The 20259-nt window shown below is 46.1% G+C and overlaps 1 protein-coding gene across 3 annotated transcripts in view; it reads right to left on the bottom strand.

Moving 5' to 3' along the window:
* Positions 1-4531: 4531 nt before the first annotated feature.
* DYM (dymeclin) overlaps positions 4532-20259 on the bottom strand; it is a 160186-nt gene continuing 144458 nt past the window's right edge. For all 3 annotated transcript variants that reach the window (XM_084505001.1, XM_084505003.1, XM_084505002.1), the window contains one exon: positions 4532-7190. In XM_084505001.1, the coding sequence (XP_084361127.1) occupies positions 7041-7190 (150 nt within the window). In that variant the 3' untranslated portion in view covers positions 4532-7040. The remainder of the gene's footprint in view (positions 7191-20259) is intronic.

The raw sequence follows: 20259 nt of genomic DNA, 5'->3' as shown, positions 1-20259 counted from the left end.
TGGCTTTAACCAGTGGGTGAACCCAGCACTGAGGGGCTCAGTTCCATTTTCTTTGGTTCATTCACAGCTCTTAGTAACTGTAAAAATCAGTGACAGCAGCCCTGGGATGAATTGGAGTGGTGCAGTTCAGGATGGGGTGTCTGTATCTGTTTTTTTTTCTGGTATCTGTGATTTTGTGACACCTAACATGGCCTTGAAAAGAGCTGTTCTTTTCAAAAAGTGGGAATTCAGAGTATTTTCCGTGGTCGCCCAGTTTCTCCTGAAGGGCTTCCCAGGTGGTTAAGAACATCCACACTCAGGAGTACGGGGGAAGACAACACCAATTTATCCCACTTCCTCTTCCCTCAGCTCTCCCTGTCCTGTCACCACCCCTCCCTTGCTCCAGCCTCCCACCATTTGTTAAACGTCATTCCTTTGGTCCTGGAATAAAGGCTCAATAAGACATGAAGGTGGCCTCTGAAACTAATTTGTCCCCCAGGAGGCCAAAGCCAGGCAGACAGAGAGCTGAGGAGACAAGAGCTGGTCCTGCACCACCTGGCACTTGTGATCCTCCAGGGCTGCTGTGGACGTGGGGTTTCACAGGGTCTCTCCCTGCCAGGTTTGTTCAGAGCTGCTGCTTTCCCAGCCCAAATGCCCTCCATCAAGAAGGGGAAGAAGCAGAGAGGAGGTGAAGGCAGGCTGGAGTTTGTGGTATTGCTTGGGTCAATAATGCACCGATTACATATTTTGTGGGCTAAAAGGTTGACCTTTTAAAGGGTGCTTGCAAGGCTTGATTTAGGAGAAAGAAAATAATTTAAGTTGAATTTTCACTTTGCGTTTCAGCTGGGAAAAACTTGCAGGACTGCAGATGCCAAAGCTGCTCTTTGTTTGAAGGGGAGGTTGGGGTTTTCCTCCGGAGCCATCACAGGGAGCTCAGTTTCAGGGCAAAAAGGTCTCTGCTGCTCCTCTCTGTGCTCAGCACGATGGACACATCCATGGCACAGCACCCAGCAGATATTTCACCTGCAGCCCCAGGTCCCCTGGCCAAGCCCGAGGCCGGGCAGGATCCGTGGGGAGCACCAGAGCCCCCTGCCCTGCTGGGACACAGGAGCTGCGCCAGGAAGGGGGGACAGGCCCTGACCACGGCTTTGGGGACCAAAATAGCAGCAGCAGGGCGAGGGCAGCTGTTTCTGGTTTAAATCTCCTGGTTTTAATAAGCTGTTTTGCTCTCTGAAAAGCATTTGCCTTGGCATGCGTGGTGCGGTGTAAATAGGAGGGGGGGCCGGGGTGGAGCTGCGGGGACATCACCAGCACCGAGGCTGCTCTCCAGACCCTCGAAGACCCCCCCGTTTTCTCCCTGTGCCACCCAATTTAGCATTTCCAGCAGCACAAAGTGACTGTAAGGAAGACCAAAGTCTGCCATTCCGTTTGCCAAGACAGCTGGCAAAAACTTTACGTACAGCTGAACATTTCATCACGTCTGCCAAGACATGTTCATTTTGGATTAATTTTAAGACAGTTTTTAAAGTGATGATGAAGGATTATGCTGTGCTCTTCAGCAGCATTAAAAAAAATAAAAATCTCTCTCTTTTTTTAAATCTCTCATTCAAATTGTCCCAGTTTGGCAGCTCAGTGGTATCTGTGAGTTGTGATTTGGAGGGATTCACTGATAGTGACATTTTCATTTATCTGAGTACATGCGAGTGCTGGCACAGTCCATGGGTGGTAGCAGCGCCTTCAATATTAAACATGGCTACTTGAAGCAATTCATTTGCAAGAAGGCAGTGCAGGCCTAGCACATGAAAAGCATCCATCCAGCAATAACACAGCATCCATGATTAAATGCTTACAAGCTTTTTGTGCTGTAATCTCAGCTGGAGCCCTGCAGTTCGGGGTAGCTGCTCTCAAGGAGCAAAGTATTCGTAACACCGTCACTCCGGAGAGGTCCCAGGTCTCCCCAGCCACAGGGAGCAAGCAAAGAGATGCCAAAATTTCCAGTGAGGTGCTGCGGAGGGAGGTAGCTCGCATGCTGGTGCCTTTCACACCTCAGCTGATGCGGTCATGCAGCCATGCCCGTGATTACCTCTGGTTAACCTCCAGCATTGCCTCCGCAGCCCGCAGCACCTCCCTGCCCTGCTCCTACGAATCATTACACCCAGGGTCACAGCAGGCAGCACAGCTCTGCACAACGAGACCACGAGGGCTGCCCTTTTGTCTTGGGACAGGCATTATTTTCCGATAACGGACCCGTTATCAGTGCATCCACCAACCCTGGTGACTTAGCCCAGGTCTCACGCACAGGGAGCAGCGCCCTGGGGTGCTCGGGCTGCGTCGTGGTGATGCCGGGGCAGCGTGGGGATGTCCTGCTGGCCGGATCCTTCCCCGGAGGGGATCACCCCTGCAGAAATTAGCCTCCGTTCCCTCCAAGGGAAGAGATCCTTCCTGGAGCCTCTCAGGTGTGGGTATGTTGGATGCAGAAATTAACACAACGCCGGAGAAACCTCAAAGGTAACAACCCTGATGCAACTTTCAGGAAAGCTGAAAGCTCCCCAAACCGAACGGTTCGAGCAAGATTAACGCCCTGATCCAGATCTTAGCGCCCTGATCTGGGCTTGGGAGGAGGCGGGGAGCCCGCAGCTATGAAAAGGAACAGACTGAGTAAACATTTCCTCTCTCTGAATCTGATAACTCGGCCGAGGCAGTTATGTGTCGCTATCAGTCGCACAGCTGTTGCTTAAACACTGCGCTGGAAACGTTAGCAGAGCCTACTCCAGCCATTAGCCCTCCAGAGAACAAATCACCAACAAGAAACCAAACACAAAAGCAGCTGGGACCCTGATTTTTACGTATTACAGGCACCGGTGGTACAACCTTTCACGGGTAGCCAGATAAGGTGGCCAAGGCCTTGCTGACGGGGAGGCCTGGACAGGATTTGCAGAGGTCGGGCAACGACAGGAGCGCTATCGTATAGACAGCTCCTGGCCTTCAGGCACAGAAGCCAGGGTTTTCACAGCCTGACCCTAAATGATCGGGGAAAAGCATGGGTTTGACTACCTACAGGATGGCATTTCACCTTCAGATAGCACAACATAAAATAAAACTGATCTGCTCGGTAAGAGAGGTTGTAGGAAAGGCTTTGGAGTTTCCAAAGCAGCGAGGGGGATGTTTGCGTCTCCCTTTCCTGTTTAGCTGGTAGATCAACAACCCAGCAGGCATCCTGGACACAGCTTGTTTCTTTCCCGTAACTTGCCTAATACTCCTCAGTTTTAGGCCAGTGCGGTCTTACTTTTTCTTGCCATCAGATCTGGAGGATTTGGGGGCTAATTTTTTCAAAGCTGATGATTTTCAAAGCAGAGAAGGACCTGGGAGTGATGGTGGACAGTCGGCTGAATATGAGCCAGCAGTGTGCTCAGGTGGCCAAGAAGGCCAACGGCATCCTGGCTTGTATTAGGAACAGCGTGACCAGCAGGGCTAGGGAGGTGATCGTCCCCCTGTACTCAGCTCTGGTGAGGCCGCACCTCGAGTACTGTGTTCAGTTTTGGGCCCCTCGCTACAAGAAGGACATCGAGGTGCTTGAGCGGGTGCACAGAAGGGCGACGAAGCTGGTGAGGGGCCTGGAGAACAAGTCCTACGAGGAGCGGCTGAGGGAGCTGGGCTTGTTCAGCCTGGAGAAGAGGAGGCTCAGGGGCGACCTTATCGCTCTTTTTAGGTACCTCAAGGGAGGCTGTAGCGAGGTGGGGGTTGGCCTGTTCTCCCACGTTCCTGGTGACAGGACGAGGGGGAATGGGTTTAAGTTGAGCCAGGGGAGTTTTAGGCTAGATGTTAGGAAGAACTTCTTCACTGAAAGGGTTGTGAGGCACTGGAACAGGCTGCCCAGGGAAGTGGTGGAGTCACCATCCCTGGAAGTCTTCAAAAGACGCTTAGATGTAGAGCTTAGGGATATGGTTTAGTGGAGGGCTGTTAGCGTTAGGTTGGAGGTTGGACTCGATGACCTTGAGGTCTCTTCCAACCTAGAAAATTCTGTGATTCTGTGATTCTGTGATTCCTGTCACGTTTGTAGGGCAGCAGGGAGGAGTTGCAGCTTGCACGCCGCCACCCTTTCCGCAGGGAGCCCGGAGTTTCTCTCTCTTACCTGCAGCCCTTCCTCGCGTGCCCGGCCTCCCCTGCACCAGCACACGCTCAGCTGGCGTCCTGCCTGCTCTGCTGAGAGCTTCCAACCCCAAGGAGACTCGCGGGAGGGATGCTGAGCAAGACCTCCCTTCTCCTCCCCGCGCCAGAAGCGGCTGACGCTAGGCAAGGCGCCTCAGCAGGCGGCACCACCGGTGATCCCGGAGCAAGAATTTGGCAGATCAAGCGTGTAACCCCCCAAACCCAGAACAGGGAGACACCACCTGCCTCAGCAGCCCACTGGAGGTGACAAACACGGCCGTGTTCCCTTCCTTGCACACTGCTGAGTGTGCCACAGGGCCCCACGCACGCCAGCACCAGGCTTGTGGGCTGAACGTCGCCGCACGGCAGCGTCTCAGTGAAACAAACACAACCAGAGCCTGCACTCGCTGCTTTAATTTTTTATTTTTTTTTTATTACGCATAATAAATCTTTCACACAAAGTAATGAAAAGGATCCCTAAGGTGATACTTTACAGATCTGAAGGAAAACAGAGTATTTGTGAACATGCCAGACTGCAGACTTCGGGACACTGCCAGACCCATATAATGCTATACTTTTGGACGAGCCAATCAGACTAGCATGGATTTGGGCATAAATCTTGGTCTGGCTCTGCTGCTTTGACTTTGGATTGTAACTCCAGCTGTTCCAAACCAGCTGGGCCCTGGGAGCATTGCATATTAATTAAATGCACAAGGAAATTATGCAATCGGAACAAACCTGCTCCTTCTGCACTTCAGTTCAATGCCATCAGAACAAGAGGACAGCAAGAAATAATTTACTGTGCGACTCCTGCATTGATGGAGCAGCTGGTTTGACCTATTCTAGCAGAGTGCTGCTTTATGCACCCTTTGCTTTATAAAAAGCCCTTTCAAGGAAAATCAGGTCCTCTCCAGCTGGACACCTGGCAGACAAGCATCTGCTCTCTGTGCGCCCTCGTTCACGAAGCTCCACTTCTGCAGAAGGCAGTGGGGTGGAGGGTGCTCACCTCGGGGCAGGCTCAAGCGCTCACAAAACCTGAGCTACCCCAGTAATTTCTGAATCCAGTTTAGAAGTGCATCTTCAGGCTGATTTTTCCGAAGGCTGTACAGCTCTGCTGTCTCACAAACACTCTTAGCCTTAATAAAAAGAGAAGATTACAAATCACTACAATAACCAAGTAGAGTCATCCCCTTGTAAAGTTTGCTCAAAGAAAAACAAATATCCAAAAACGTAGCATAAACATAAGTGCAGCACAGTTATGTATCATTCATTTCTCATATTTTCCTAAGAAAAAACTGCATCTCCAGTCTGTTTCTTCATCTCAAAAGCTCCTGCCTTTTTGAAGTCTCAAATGCTCCTGAGCTGTATCTGTCTCCCCATTGATAATATTTAAATAAATATCGAAAGTTGTTGTTTTTTTTTTTTTTTTTTTTAAAACCAGCATTTTCATTTGTGTAGGACTCAAATGGACTTCCACTAAATTAACAGATAAAAGGAAAGTATAATTCTAGGATAACATTCATGAAAAAAAAAAAAAAAAAAAAGTGCAAGGAATTCTATTTAGAGCCACTTAAAGAACTGCCTGAAAGCAAATGCACCCAATTCTTCAGGTCAGTAAACAGAACATGCTGGAGCAGGCAGTGAGTACGGGGTTGCCATGTATGTTTAGGTACTAATTCCTTGATATTTCTGTTTTGGCATGCGATGCACTGGTGACAGTCCTCCACACAGCAGTGTGTGGGATTAGGAGAGCGTTTGCATGCATGTGCAGTGAGCACAGTCAGGAGCTTCCCCACAGAAGAAGCGATCCTCATCCTGAAAAATGAGATGTTCTTTAAAAAATCAGGTCAACCCATTTCTTTTGTTCTTCTAACTGCAGAAACTAGTATATCAGGAAAGGACACTTAAAAAAAAAACAAAAACAAAAAAAAAACAACACACACACAACAAAACAAACAGAAAAGAAGCATTCTACATTCAGATAAATTTATACTTCTGCCATAAAACCTTTAATAGCAAACGGCATTTTCAACACAGAACTTTGCCAAGGATCCCCACAACACTCTATCACCATTACACGTTTTTACAGGACATTGGTCTATTTTACAATCTTATAACTATTTTCTTTGGAGATTTTTTTTCACATGTTCAATTTCCAGGGAAAACTTTTGCACAGAAGCACAGTAAAACAAGTCTGTAAGGGACTTTACCTTGAAAGCTGGTGTTTCTAGCCCTCTACGGAATATTTGCCAGTCAAAAAAAAAATGAAAAAGAATTGCTTTTGAAAATCCTCCCACAAACATTTTGACATCTAAATCAAGTGTTTTGAGTCTGCCTGGGAGCTAATTTGATTAATGTGCTGCTTGCTAGTTCACTTGGATGACGGTGTAGACACCAACTGAAGGACTGGAGCCTTGACAGTGTCACCGAAACAAAGGGCTGTGAGTGAAAGCACGGTGTTAGGTAACGAGCAACCCACGGCAGAATCCAACAGACCATAGAAAGCTTGACCCAAAGAAGCTGCCTGGCTTTAAAGAAATGAACATACAAACGGTGCTTCCAAATCAAAGTCCACAATCTCTTTCCCCATTTACCCCGTTAAAAGAACAATCAGTTGTGTGGTCGGTAGTAACATCATACCCCATGTGTAAGGCCTCATTTTCAGACAAGCTCCGGGTTATAGGACTATAAATACAAGGTTGCATACAAGGCGTCAGTTCCTCACACCGCTGCCTGTGGCAATCTGCTTCTGAAACATCGATGTTGGACTGTACACGAGCAGCAAGCTTCATTCTCTGTAAGCTCTGGGGTCGGAGGGTGCACACTGGAAGGGGTCACGTATTCACACGCAGTGCAGAGTTTCGTTTTCTCTAGGACGACGGAGTCGAGCTGGCTCGGCGGGGGCATCTCCTTCAGCCAGAGTCCATCGTGAAGAGCTGGATGTCCTGAGGGTTCCAGTACAGGGCCACGGCGGAGTTGTACACCAGAGACCAGACGTAGGGGATGAAGAACTCCTCGGGCTGCTCCTCCTCCACGTACTTGAACTTGAGCTCCGGGAACTTCTGCAACAAGAAACAAAAGGCCGCTGAGGGGAGGCTCGAGTGTCTGTTTGCAAACAGGCAGCCCACATACACGCTGAAAAAAGAGGCCTGGTGACAAAAAGAATGGAGGGAACTGAACCATTAGACCCAAAGGAAAATATTTACCATGAGGGATAAAGAGATCATTTACAGCTCCTTCTTTGAACTGCATGCTACACTGGCATATTGTACTCAGCCCTTTTGCTGCTGGTCACGCTCAATTTCCCTGTTAACAAAGACTGAACGTGTGAATCCTCTTGCACGTGTGCAGCCCTGCTTAGTCCAGTATTCCCTGAAACGCATTTTGCTATTAATTGCAACCAGCCCCTTAGCAGGAGAATCCTTTGGAGAGACCCTGAGAACAAACAGTCTGTGCTGTGAGTAACAGCGTTAGGGCACGCTGACTTCTTCCCTCTAATCCTCCCAGACTTTCTGCACGCTGAGGTTTGAGGACAGAAACACCTCCTGACAGGGAGCACAGTGCGAAGCACGGCCAGGGTTCTGGCATCCTGGGTGCCCTTTCCAGTTCTGCTACAAGTTCCTCTCAGCTTGAGCAAGCCCTCGCCTCGGTGTCTGGGCTCCCCTGTGGCTGAGGAGCACGCAGTGACTCTCACGGCATTACTGTGTAATTAGGGGACAAAATCCTGCAAGCTCTTCAAGTGCACCGTGCCACGCACGCATCTCTTCCACCTCAGCCCCGAAGGCCGTCACCACAGTACCCGTGCACACAGCAATATTTATTGCCCATCCAGGCAGGTACCTCCCTCTCCTGGACAACACGGGCTAGGCAGTGTCGTTTTCACAAAAGCCCTGTTTTTCAGTACCAGCTTTAAGCAAAGGACTTCCACAATTAACACAATTAGCCCCAGCTGCAGACGGATGCTGCACCCTCAGCCTCCCGTTTTCTCCCATTTCTCCCCTCCCAAAGGCACACGTTACGCAGAGGTGGGTCAATGCAAAGCCACTGTGTCCACCCTTGGTACGTGCTTTGGGGAAAAGCGGAGCCTATTTTTGTGTTGTGCTATGCAATCATCCTGTCTATTTCTAAATGTTGCCTGTGTCAAGAGCTTGGCACGGTCTCAGATAAGAGCTGCTGTACAATGATCACTGGGGTAAGATAAAACATGACCCGTTTTATTATTTATAAGGCTGTGGCTAAGACTAAGAATAAACTCCATGGTGTGACATGATCAAAACAAGCAGAGCAGTGGCTAAGAAGCCTCTTTGCCCATTAATAATGAAGGGATGCCCTATCATCTGTCTCGAGTGTACTGCTTCCTCCTGCTGGGCACAGGACTCTTCTGGCTGGAATGGTCTCCTTTGAAGGAGCACTTCTTGGCCTCTTGGCTCTCAGGGTTATTTATCTAACCTTTACACGCCCAGGCTCTTTGTGTTCTTGGGAGTCACAAAACATGGAAACTATTCCACTCTTTGCTCGCGTCGCTGCTGTTATTAGGGCAGTTTGGTGCAAATCCCAAGCATGCAATTACGCCCAGCCACGAAGCTGCCACCTGCACCGTGCTTTGTGAGGAAGGCGTCTCCACGGGCAGCTCGTTCAGCTTCACTCAGCCACAGACCTGGGTGACGATGTGTCATCTGCCCTATTGACGAGGACGTCGGTGTCACCTTGCAGCGTGCTCCCACGTGCTGGGGCTGCTGTGGTCTGCCCAACACCGGCACCCAGCCACACGGGGCCCGTTCTGGGCATTGCTGTGGTTGTTGCTGCTGTATTTGCTGCCTTCAGAACGGGGGGCAGCTCATCCTTGTGACAGGCAGTGGGGAAGAAGGGCGGTATGGTTTCCATCACTAATATTTCTCTTTAAGGACCTGAGGCTGTTAGAGGACGAGGCTGCTAAAGGCACTTCTGCCTCTAAAAGTTCAAAGCCCAGAACCTCAAAGGTACATCAGCAAGTTTCATATCCTGTGTCAGACATGGGGCTTGTGGTACAGCAGCACTCCCACAGCCCTTTGTGCCCCTACAACCTCCCTTGCCAGGTTTGCTTTGACCAGCCTGTTTATCCTTCCACATCATTTTGTTCCCTCACTTTTAGGTGTCCCTTCACACTCACACCCAATATTTAATTTCCTGTCTCCTAGTCTGCTCCCTTCCCCAGCCCCGTTCCTATTCCTTCATGGCCTCTCTTTAGCATATCCCTCTGTGTTGCAGTTGCCCACATTTTCTTCTTTTCCTCATCGGCCTTGTGAGATCCTCTGTCCTATTCCCAGTCCTCAAGCCTGACTTCCTCGTGACACCCCTCCTCTCAGGATGCCACGACTCTTTTGGCAGGTTAAGCCTCACTCCAACCAAACCTCATGTAGATTAAAAGAAAACAAACAACAAAAAAACTGATATTCTACTCTGCTTATCCTCAATGTAATCTTCCCCACTTCCCTCCTAAATGCTTCCTGACTTGTGGTCAGTGTAGACAGGAACATGTTCAGTTCAGCATTGCATCAGCAGAATGAATGGTTAAACCTCATGATTAAACCACTGTAACATTTCCTAGCAGAGAAAAGCCCTTACACAGCTGTCATTCTTCACCCCAAAGGTGGCTGCACGCCAGTACTGCAGCGCGTAGCAGTCCTTCTGGGAGGGAAGGGAAAAAAAAGCGATTAGAGATGCTAATTTGACTTGAATTAAACACAGATAACTTTTCTCACCTTCAAGGCCACAGGCTACAGCTACTGTTTTTGCAGGTACTCAGGGTACCAGTCTGGGACCATTCTGGACACTCGTGCAGCTTAACTGATGTCTTTAGCTTTAAAGCACAAAGTTATATCGTTGTATTAAAAATTCCAATAGCTGTATCTGAGGTGCTCAGCTCTTACTACACCATCAGCTCCCTGCTGGAAGGGCAGCATAAAATAAACCAGATAGCGTTCACATTTTCAGGCAAGAACAGTCGTCCATTGATTTTATTATTAAGTCTTTCTTCAGACTGATCAATGTTGCCATCAACTGTGATCATACTGTAGCAATTTAATAATCAATTTCAGATTAAAGACTGTAACTCACTGCAACCAGCCTGGACTCTCTCACACTCACCATATGCCTTGAACAGTCTGCAGTTTTATCTTGGGAATGCAGACAAGGATAATGAGATTTTTAAGGAGAGAGATAATATTTTCTGTCAGTGACTATATGCATTGCCATTACATACACACAATTTCAAGTAGATCTCTATAAAAAGAAGGTAAGTAATGGCAGAAATGAACATTTTTTGACAGGCACCTGAACAGTGGGCCCAGGACAGCTCAATGCACTGCAAACAAGACATGGAGAATTTGCCTTTCAGGCTGGTAACTCAAACCCAACTTCTTTACATGACTGCAATGATCCCTGGCTGCGTGGTGGCTGTGTTTCCACATCCATTAAGAATGAGAAATCCTAGAGGTCCAGCACGGGGGGAACTCCTGTATCAGCATCAGTCTTGCAAGGTTTGGCAGTCATCCATTTTTTAAGATTAAAAAAACCTACCAATACCAAAATTTCATTTAGAATTGCTGGGGTGTTCACTGAAAACAAAAATTGTTAATATTCAAAATCATCACATTTAGGTCACCTCAAAATGTTTCTGACTTAGCAGGCTGACTTTAAAACAACTTATAACAGCAAGGACTAAATACCACATAAAAAGTTTGACCAACACCATAAAGCTTTAAGATTTTTGACAGATGGTAGTTCAAGGAATGTTTAACTACAGCTCTGTGCCATTTATATCTCCTGCACGTACTGCCTCAAAATGAGTGAGCCTTTGCCATGTGCTGCAGACATACAGGAGATGACACCAAATGAATGTTTTAGGAGAGCTGGAAAACAACAAGGTCACAGGAGTCTCAGAGCACTCCTGGAAACACTGCAGACAGCGCTGGTGAGGCTTTTATCATCGAGCATGGCTGCTAACAAAATTCCCAAAGTGGCAAGTCAAAGCTGCAATGCAGAAAACCATTTTCTTCTGCTTTGCTATTATCGTGTCCAACTTCATTCAGGAAAAGGCATTTGCTCCCTACCTGGTGACACCTAAATGAACCTGATTTGCAGCACTTTCTGCAAAGAGGGACCACTCTAGGGCATCTTAAATGGTAGTCCTAATAATAGGGGAGAAGTCTTGGCAGGCGATAAATCGCCTTCCTGTTTTTCCTTTACAGCCCCGTTCATTCAGCTGGATATGAATCATGGTGCTGAAAGATGCACATGTTCTTCACCACCCCTCTGCTTCGCTGTTTAAGTTTTTGAACTCATTGCCCTGGCATAAATGGGTCCAGTGGAGCCATAACCTGCATTTCTGCTCAGTCATTACCAGAGGAGAGAGCCCTGGCCAGCTTAAAACAAACCAGCCTGAGACGTGACTTTAAACTTCAGAGCAGGAGGTAACACCAGGATTTGAGCTGCACAACTTAAATACAGACAACACTTATCAGCTCTGGGGAATCAACCTACCACAGCACCCTATCTTGTTTTCTTCTGCCAGACAAAGCAGAAGTCAGATTTAGTGGTTGGGACAGGGGTATAAACTAGACAGACCAAGAACTTTGCAGACTGTCTGCGCTGTCAATCATATGATTCGATGAAAAACCACAGGAAGTCCGATGAACAGATGCAGAACTGAACTGCAATAACTCCGCCACCACAAAAGTTCAACAACATCTTTTTTGCAGTTAACGATTAGGAAGATAGCATCACGGCCAGCCAACAGCACCTGGCATGGCTCCAGGCAACTCAGTGGCATTCAAGCTAGAAGACTTGAGCCATACATTAAAAAAAATAAATTAAAAAATCCCCTTCCCTTCACAAATTATCCATCCGAGCTGCTGTTGGGCTGCAGTGTCACGTCAGTGGGTGATCTCCAGTCAGATAACATAAGCAATGGCAGATGGAGTTGCTTTAGGAGAGAGAGTGACTCTGTGCCTTTGCTTGTTCGGTGAACTAGATATTTCACTGAATGAAAGGCAGAGCTATCAAAGAAAAGGGGCAGCTACTGTGGAAAGAAAGAAATCAAAGAGTTGGATTAACATAAAACTGGAGAATCCTCTTTTCCCCAAGTGCTTGGTTAGAAACACTTGTTTCTAGAACAGCAATTGAATATGAGTCAGTTTTTTCAAAAGCATGTGAACAGTTTAGGAGAAAAATACAATTTCCAAAGGAGTCTTACACATTTGAGAGTCAAACAGACATTAACTTCCAACAAATCTGAAACCTCAAAGTCTTGCTGAAAACGGGATTTGTGTGCGCTTGAAAATCTTACCACGAGTCTTGTTTGGTAACCTAATGACATGCTGGCAAATTATGTTTCACATTGCTTCAGCTAAATATAGTAGCATTGCCTGGGGAGCATCTGCAGGATTGGACCATATTAGCAACGTACACAAACTGGCTAAAAAAAAAATAATCAAAAAAGCCCCTCAGATTCAGCACCACACCAGGTTGTCATTAGAGATGCCCAGCAAGGTTTAGTTTTGCAACCTCCCTTGCACCAGAAGTACCAACCTGTACGGAGTTTGGGCAGAGCAGGAACAGTTGTGTTTGTCTGCACAATGCACAGCACACCACTTTGAAATCTTGTCCCCAGAATCCCAATCTGTGTTAAATTAATGGCCAATGAAAACCAATTCAACAGTCATGCCTGGCCCCCTGCTCCTGGTACAAATACAAACATATGTATGTAAATATTTGTATATTTCTTTTTTATGTAAGTATTTAAGTGCTTTGACAGCACAATTTATTGAATATCATTTTTCAGTACTTGTTCAAAGATACTTATTGAATTAATTTTTGCAATTATTTAAATTTTCCAAGGACAATAAGCTCTTTATTTTTTTTTTTCCGTCCTGTTTTTCTTTGCATTAATACTGCTTCTCTTAAGACAAAAATCTACATTACTTCGGTGAAAAATCTGTATGGGCTACACCACACCTGCCTGATATCATCTCTGTATCTATCTCAGGCTTGAGGCACAGACAGACCAGTAGATTACAGTGGGGAGACAAAGGAAGCAAACAGGAAATCTGCTAGACTAAGCAAGAACTGCACATTTTGTTCAAAGATCTGTGTAAGGAATAGGTGTGCATTTAAAGACAGAGAAGAAAGCAATGGCTCGAAGTGTGTCAGGAGATTTTGAAGAAATAGAAAACAAGGTGACAAAAGAGGCTCAAAAGAAAATCTATGCATTACCAAAATATCCTCAGTTTAAGGTATTATGTGAGCCATAAGACAAAACAACATTTTTTACGGGGAGTAAAACCACTGAGCCAGATAACCCATGCTCATCTGATGGGATACAACCTTCCCCAGCCAGGAGGGCAGGGAAATTTTTCTACAGAGACAAAACTGTTTTAGCAAGTTCCGATCATTGACACACATCTTCTACTTTCAGAATGCTCAGAGAAAAGGTTTGCACAACTACAGCAGCATGAAAATACATGCTCATAAATGTGAACAGTTTACACTGGAAGATGTGAAGTACCAGAGAAGTACACATGACTCTGTTGAAAGTTCAGCAATTATAATTTTTTATGGAGTACTGAGAAGCCAGGTGGAAAGAATCAACAAACCAGTTGTGCCTAGACGTTATTGGTAAAGACACAATGATTTAAAAAAGTAAAATATTTGCAGTAATCCTGCCAGGGCATGAAGCTTTACGGAGTACCACATTGCTAAAAAGAAAAGATTGCACTTTCCATGGAAGGCTGGTGAACACTGACAGCTTTAAAGTCCTTCCAGAGAGTCAGAGAGACACATACACGCTTGTTTTTTTTTTGTTATAGCTAGCAAATATTGCTGATAAATGCCAAACTGTGTACTGGAAATGATTTTTGTCTTTGTATAGAGGCTTTCCTCCCTACAAATCCCACAAGTGCTGTACAAATCTGCATCATTACTTGACAGCACATGGCAATGGCACCCCACGCTGCCTGCAGAAAAAGACTCCAAGTGAGTAGCACTCATCTACACAAAGACTGCGTACAGTTGACTCGAGTGGCACTGTAAAAGAACAAGAGGGTTTGGGAAGAACATACCTGCTTACAAACCTGTACAGACAGCCTTATACTACCCTCACAGGGTGCTAAGATGCTAAGGATGAGGCCAGGTACCCACTGCAGGCTGCCCTCTGTCTACTTCTGAAGCACCTGGCTCTGGGCTAGCCAGGACAGAAAATGAACCCGCTAGCCTGTCTGGAAACGTACCACCTGAACAGATGATCCAGAGAAAATCCCTTACGTGGTTCTTCTGAGAAATCATCGGGATCCCTGCTCAGCTTGAGGGATATTGTGCCTACCTGGACAAGCTTCAGAACGGGAAGAAAGGATTACAAAGAGATGAAAGACCAGAGCAGGAACTGCGTACTATGCTCTGGGGAAGGCACTGTTAACCTCCACGTAACATCGTGCTACATGTATATAATCACAACCACACCGTCACATTTCCAGCATGAGGAATGTCAGCGGATTACATCTGTGAGAGCTGATGGGTTTATTGTTAGAATTACAATTTGCTTGCCATGTCAGGACTGTTCTGCATACCGTGTTGACTAGATGAACACACATCTTTTCAGACCTTTCCCAGGATGACAGCTCAAAAGCTCCAAGTCAGCCACGCCTGATCTGTGACTTGCTGCCAGACCAGACAGAGAGAGAGACAGGGAACTGCAACAGAACATAACGTGGCTGTTTGTAACACTGCAGAAAGCACGATAGATGCTGGCTTTGTCAAATGACAAGAAAAAAAGGACTAGAGAATAATAAATGCAGTTACACTTAAAGCTTGAGTTTGTAGGTATGATGTGCAGGTGAAATACTATTAACCCAAAAAAATACAACTTTTCTCCACTTCAGGACTTGATCTGAAACAATAAAAATACTTTGGAAGTACAGAGGCCTTCTGGAGGACAGAAGACAGGCAAATTTATCTGAGCAAAAAGTGAGTCACCTAAAAATGACAACAGGTAAAAGAAGAATGTTTTCAAAATTGAAATAAAAAAATAACCAATAAAAGATTTAAGTGCATGTAGCACAGAAAGCTACAAGCACAGCTCACAGAAATGGTTCTGGTGCCTGACCTTGCTGGAGCATTTCTGATCCTGTTATGTACACACACTGACTACTCAGATAAATAAGTAAAATCCTTTGTGTGCTTTTGAATTTAGGGAATTACAATCTGAAAACCAGAATAATCCCTGGACACATTTCTCACTTGCATCAAAGGGCACACTGCACACTGTGAGTCTTCCTCCTGCACAAGTGGGGATGAACCAATCTACTACGAGAGAAAACTTGTATTGATATGAAGTGGATGTACACAGTTTTCCTCCACAGGATTTGCAGAGAATGCACACTTCATAATAGCAGAGACTATTTCTAACAGTGCTAGGGAAGATGCGAATGAGTTTAAGCTCTGTCTTCCTGCGTTTCAGCTCACAACCCATCCTTCTCTAGAATGCTGTGCAAAGCTTTACAGAGTGGTAAAAAACAGTATGTTTGTAGCAAGTATTTTTGTTCAAGCCTTAATTCATCTAGAAATCACGTATTCATTGCCAACTTCATACAGGTTTACACAGTTGCTAGGAAAAGACAGATTAAAGGTTCTGAGGTTAGACTTTGGATACTTTGTTTTGCTACAACTCACTATCAAGACAATGATGCTTCAGCAGTTCCCTCAAGGAAGGGCTTGGGTAGGCAGGAATACTCAGAATTAAACCCTGTGACATTATAAAGGACCCCCCGGCAACCAACCCATTCTCTTCCCAAACAGAACAGAATCCAGGCTGAAATTATTTCCAGAATTTTGTGTATGAGAAAGTTCAAAATCTGCCACTTTTCAAGTATGCTGAACGTAAACTGTAAACAAAGAAATTGGCTTTGATAACTCTGTTGGGACCCTCTCATTCACTTTTGCATCTTGTGCATGTCAGGAGGAATTAAAAAATGAATGAAAATAGACTGAAAGTCTTGAATTGAGCAAAAACTGAAGTTCTCCTAAGACTGTAGTATGCGCACTGTTTGGATCACAGCGCCAAAGATGGAAAATATTAAGTTTAGGCAAGTGAAGGTGGGGAAGAGTACACTTTGAGAGGAGTGTGCAAAACACACGGCAGCTGGCACAAAGTGCAAGTGCTTCCCCAGAGCTGGAGGCAGAAGCCTTCCCTTCGGCGCACACAGCCTACTTGACAGCAGAGAATAAATCGTGTATCTGGGTTACAAAGTCTGTTTCGATCTCTACATAAAAGAGAGATCTATATTCCCTTGATCGAACATTTTCTAAAGCAAAAATAATACCATAAATGCCAACCAATATTCTGCTTGTAAAGTCAGAGAACTATCTCCTAATTATTTTCTGGGAAGTGAATTGCATGCTTTTAGTCTAATTGGTATAATTCATTAAACTTTTCAGGTGAGCTTTTCTTCACTGTTAAAGTTTTAAAAGGGCCTATGAAGCATACGAACAACAAGAAGTTTGTAGACAGTAATCCTGCTGAATAACTAGTATATACTACTATACGTAACTGAATACTGAAAGACATGGTAGATCTGCACACAAATCCTGGAGTTAATCACCCTTTTAAAATTTCTAGCAGCGACTGCTACTCCCTCAGTCACAGCAGCTGTTTTGATTTTGATAGGAGACTAGCCTAAAAGACAAGGAATGTTGTTTATTGTGGAAATGCTCTGGGCTCCAGATAACATCGCTGAAGCTTGCTCCACCTAGGCTAACACAGAGCCCCATCACCCTGCGCTTCCTCCACCAAGAGATGTTCCGCTGCTGCAACAAAACCCAGCTCAACCTCTCACTGCTGCCTGACCTCCTCTACTCCCACAGAAAAACCCTGCAGTTGTGCAAATGAAACTGCCACCACCTGTGCCAGAGACATGCAATCAGCAAAGCAAAATAAGCTCAGGGTGTTTGGTACAACTCTAGCAATGAAGGAAATGATTAATCTTCAAGAACATGACCTACATTTGTGTGTTTCTGTAATGCAGCAGAACAAGCACTCTGTATGGCTGCAGGAGGGACTGGTCTCAGGTGCCCTTGTCTGGGCAATCGATAAATTCTGACCCAGCTTTTTTCACCTTTTTAATATGTAAAGGTTATCATTTTCTCACTGTTCCAGGGGAATTTTCATGCCCAGGGCTAGGGTTTTTCCTCCCCAGCCCTGGGAAAAGAGCAGAAAACTCCTCCAGCCACCCTGGTGAACAGTCAGCAACCACCTATGAGATCTCCAGCACAGATTTTCCTCTTGCTGTTCTCTGCACTCCAAGATGGGAAGAAAGGGACTCAAGCATGCTGACAGCAAAAACCACTCTAATTTGATAGTTAAAGGATTTTCCTGTTGGAAACTACCTACACGAGCCTTCTGTGCTGCTCTAATGCAGTCCTGGGATTATCCAGTTCAAGCACGAAGGCAGAAGACCAAGAGGTCAAACGCTGCTTTTGCACACCAGTTTCTTCCAACCAAAATTCAGCGTTACTACAATGTCACATTTGTTTGTTTTCTCCTTTAGTTGCGTAGAACTTATTCCCCCAACACAAAAGGTGGCAGGAGAAGAGCACAGTGATTCAGTTTGCATATTTTTCCAGTGATGAGGTCCCAGACATGCTTTCACTGGAAATTGGTGCAATGCTGCAGCATCATCCAAAACAACCCACCAAGCCAAAAAGAACATTACTTCGGACAACTGGGACCAAGCTGCTCTCTGTTATCACTGTGCAGGGGTCCAAAACAGTGCACAGGCTTTGGCTCTGTGCACCAGACAGGGAAACGCAACCCTCAGCCCCTCTCCACCAGCTCTGTTTAACACGCTGCTTCAATTCGCCTCGTCGATGTTGACATTTACAATGGATCCGCTTGTGCAGAGGGCTCCTTGCAGCTCTTTTTACGAGGTTTTGCTTTTACATAATAGCAGCCACAAAGACGAAGCCAGAGCCGACATCCTCCTCCCGTCCCTCCCACCACGCATGTCGGCGGTGCGGCACGCCAAGCCCAAACATCCTCTCCCCACCCGCCAGCAGCGCCGAGCACAGCGTGCGCCGGGGGAAGACGCTTGAAGGAAGACCTCCTCTTGATTTCGTACATTTTAATCTGGGAGAGCCAGACCTGTAAATATTACAAAACGATAACAATTAGGAACAGAGGCAGACTCACTGTCACCAGCTGTTAACTCCCAGATCAGGGCAGCCTAGGAAGTGGACCCTTATCTGCCTGAAGTTCAGGACATGCTGACTAACGCCCCTATTGAGTCTGCAGACCTTTGGCTCCCTAATCTCTCTGAACTGGAAAATGCACACCACGACGGACGTACTCCCTCCTCAAGTATTTTAAGCCTCAGCAAACAGACAATTGTGCCGTGAGATGAGCAGCGCTGCCCACTACATGCAGGAAATCAAATTTGTTTGTCTTGAGGAGCGAAACATCAAATGACAGTAAGACCTCTCCAACCTTCACACGTAGTGCCAGACTGCAGCCTTATCTCGCTGGGACTCTGAGCTGAGGAACCTGTGCCAAAAGTGAACGTTTACGCAGGGTTTTAATGTTCTTTATCTTGCAGACGTGGACTTTGCAGCTTTTTTTTTTTTCTTTTTTTTTTTTTGATTTGCCCTAATGCTGAAAGCCCCGTGAAGATGGATCCAAACCAGGGGGGTTTAAACTGACCTCACCATATATCTGGGGTGCCGTTTCTGAAATAGATTTTTAGGTCATGATGGCACATTCAAATTAGCTACTGGAAACAAGCCTTTATCAATGACAGAGGCAAGCAGAGTGTAGGAGGGCAAAGCGAAAGATAAGAAATGAGTAAGGACGAGAATCACTGAGGTGGAGGACAGCTCCATGGGTCTCGCAGCTGGGCAGCTGCACGTCTCTTAGCTGGCCACATCCAAAAAGGGACCTGCGTGCTTGGTGTCATCCTGTGGCTATGGGTTTGAAAAGCAGCACTTTGATGTAGTGAAACTATTATTTTTAATGCAAACAATCACCCCAGACTGTAAAAGGGTCTTAAGCGAACTGCTCATTCACTTTGGTACTAACACATGAGAATTGTTTGTGTTTTCTGTTTGACTATGCTTTAAATGCAGTATTTCAGTATCTGCCTGCCTTCACTGAACTTAACTGTATTAAGGCCTCCCAAAACTCATCTTTAGGACATGAAGAAAACAGTTCTAGAGATTCTCCACCTCAGGCTGGGGAATTCTAACATTTACTCGTAAATGTTATTATGGCCCTTTGTTACTGAACATATCTGCCCCCTTCCTCTCTGCAGGTCAAGACTGTTAACCCTGGTGCCAGCAACCAGTCCTGGCTGGTCTTAGTACAGAAAGACAGAGCCTGGCAAAACTTGATGGTGAAGGTAAGCAAGAGGAATTCAACTACACTTTTGCTGCCTGATTCTGAGCTCCGAGTTACAACCACCACTCGAACCTCAGGGTCCATGCATAAAGGACAACATGTGAGTGTAAGGGCTGTGCTCTTGTCCTGCTCCATTCCTTAGATATAAAATTCCCTGCTCTGTTGTGGAGCTCTGGTTGTTCACACAGCCAGCAGACCTGTCTTCAGGAAGCCATCTGATACAAGCCTCTGGTTTCCTATCAGCAAAAACCAATCCTTGCTGGGGTTAGTGATACCCAACACGCTGCAGCAAAGGAAGGGAAATCTTCCTCCTGGAGCCTCTGGATGCTGCTGCAGCATTATCTAGCTGCAGCACATGCACGGCGTATACTCTGATGGTGCCATGAAAATCTCACACCCCAATGCTGTGCTGGCTGCCCTCAAGCCATGCCCAGCTCAAGAGCCGTAGGTTGATTGCTCTTGCCATAGTTTAACTGATTTTTGTGACAAAGGAGTTAGCATAAATTACTGAGCTGGCATGCAAATAGTAGATGCAATGTATGTCCTGCAGGACTCCCTGTCTTTCCCCATCTCCCTGGTTACAACACCCATGGCTGGAAACACTTTGCACCTACCTGGAGTGCTAGCATGGTCATAAAGCGTAATGAGAGAAGCTAACAGGCTGGCACTTGGGTAGAAGGGAGTATAGCAGGGTTTGCTAGGGTCAGGAGTCA

The sequence above is a fragment of the Aythya ferina genome (assembly GCF_964211825.1).
Source record: "Aythya ferina genome assembly, chromosome: Z".
Lineage (NCBI taxonomy): Eukaryota > Metazoa > Chordata > Aves > Anseriformes > Anatidae > Aythya > Aythya ferina.
Note: the sequence above shows the minus strand (reverse complement) of the source record. Positions and strands in the feature narration are given on the sequence as shown.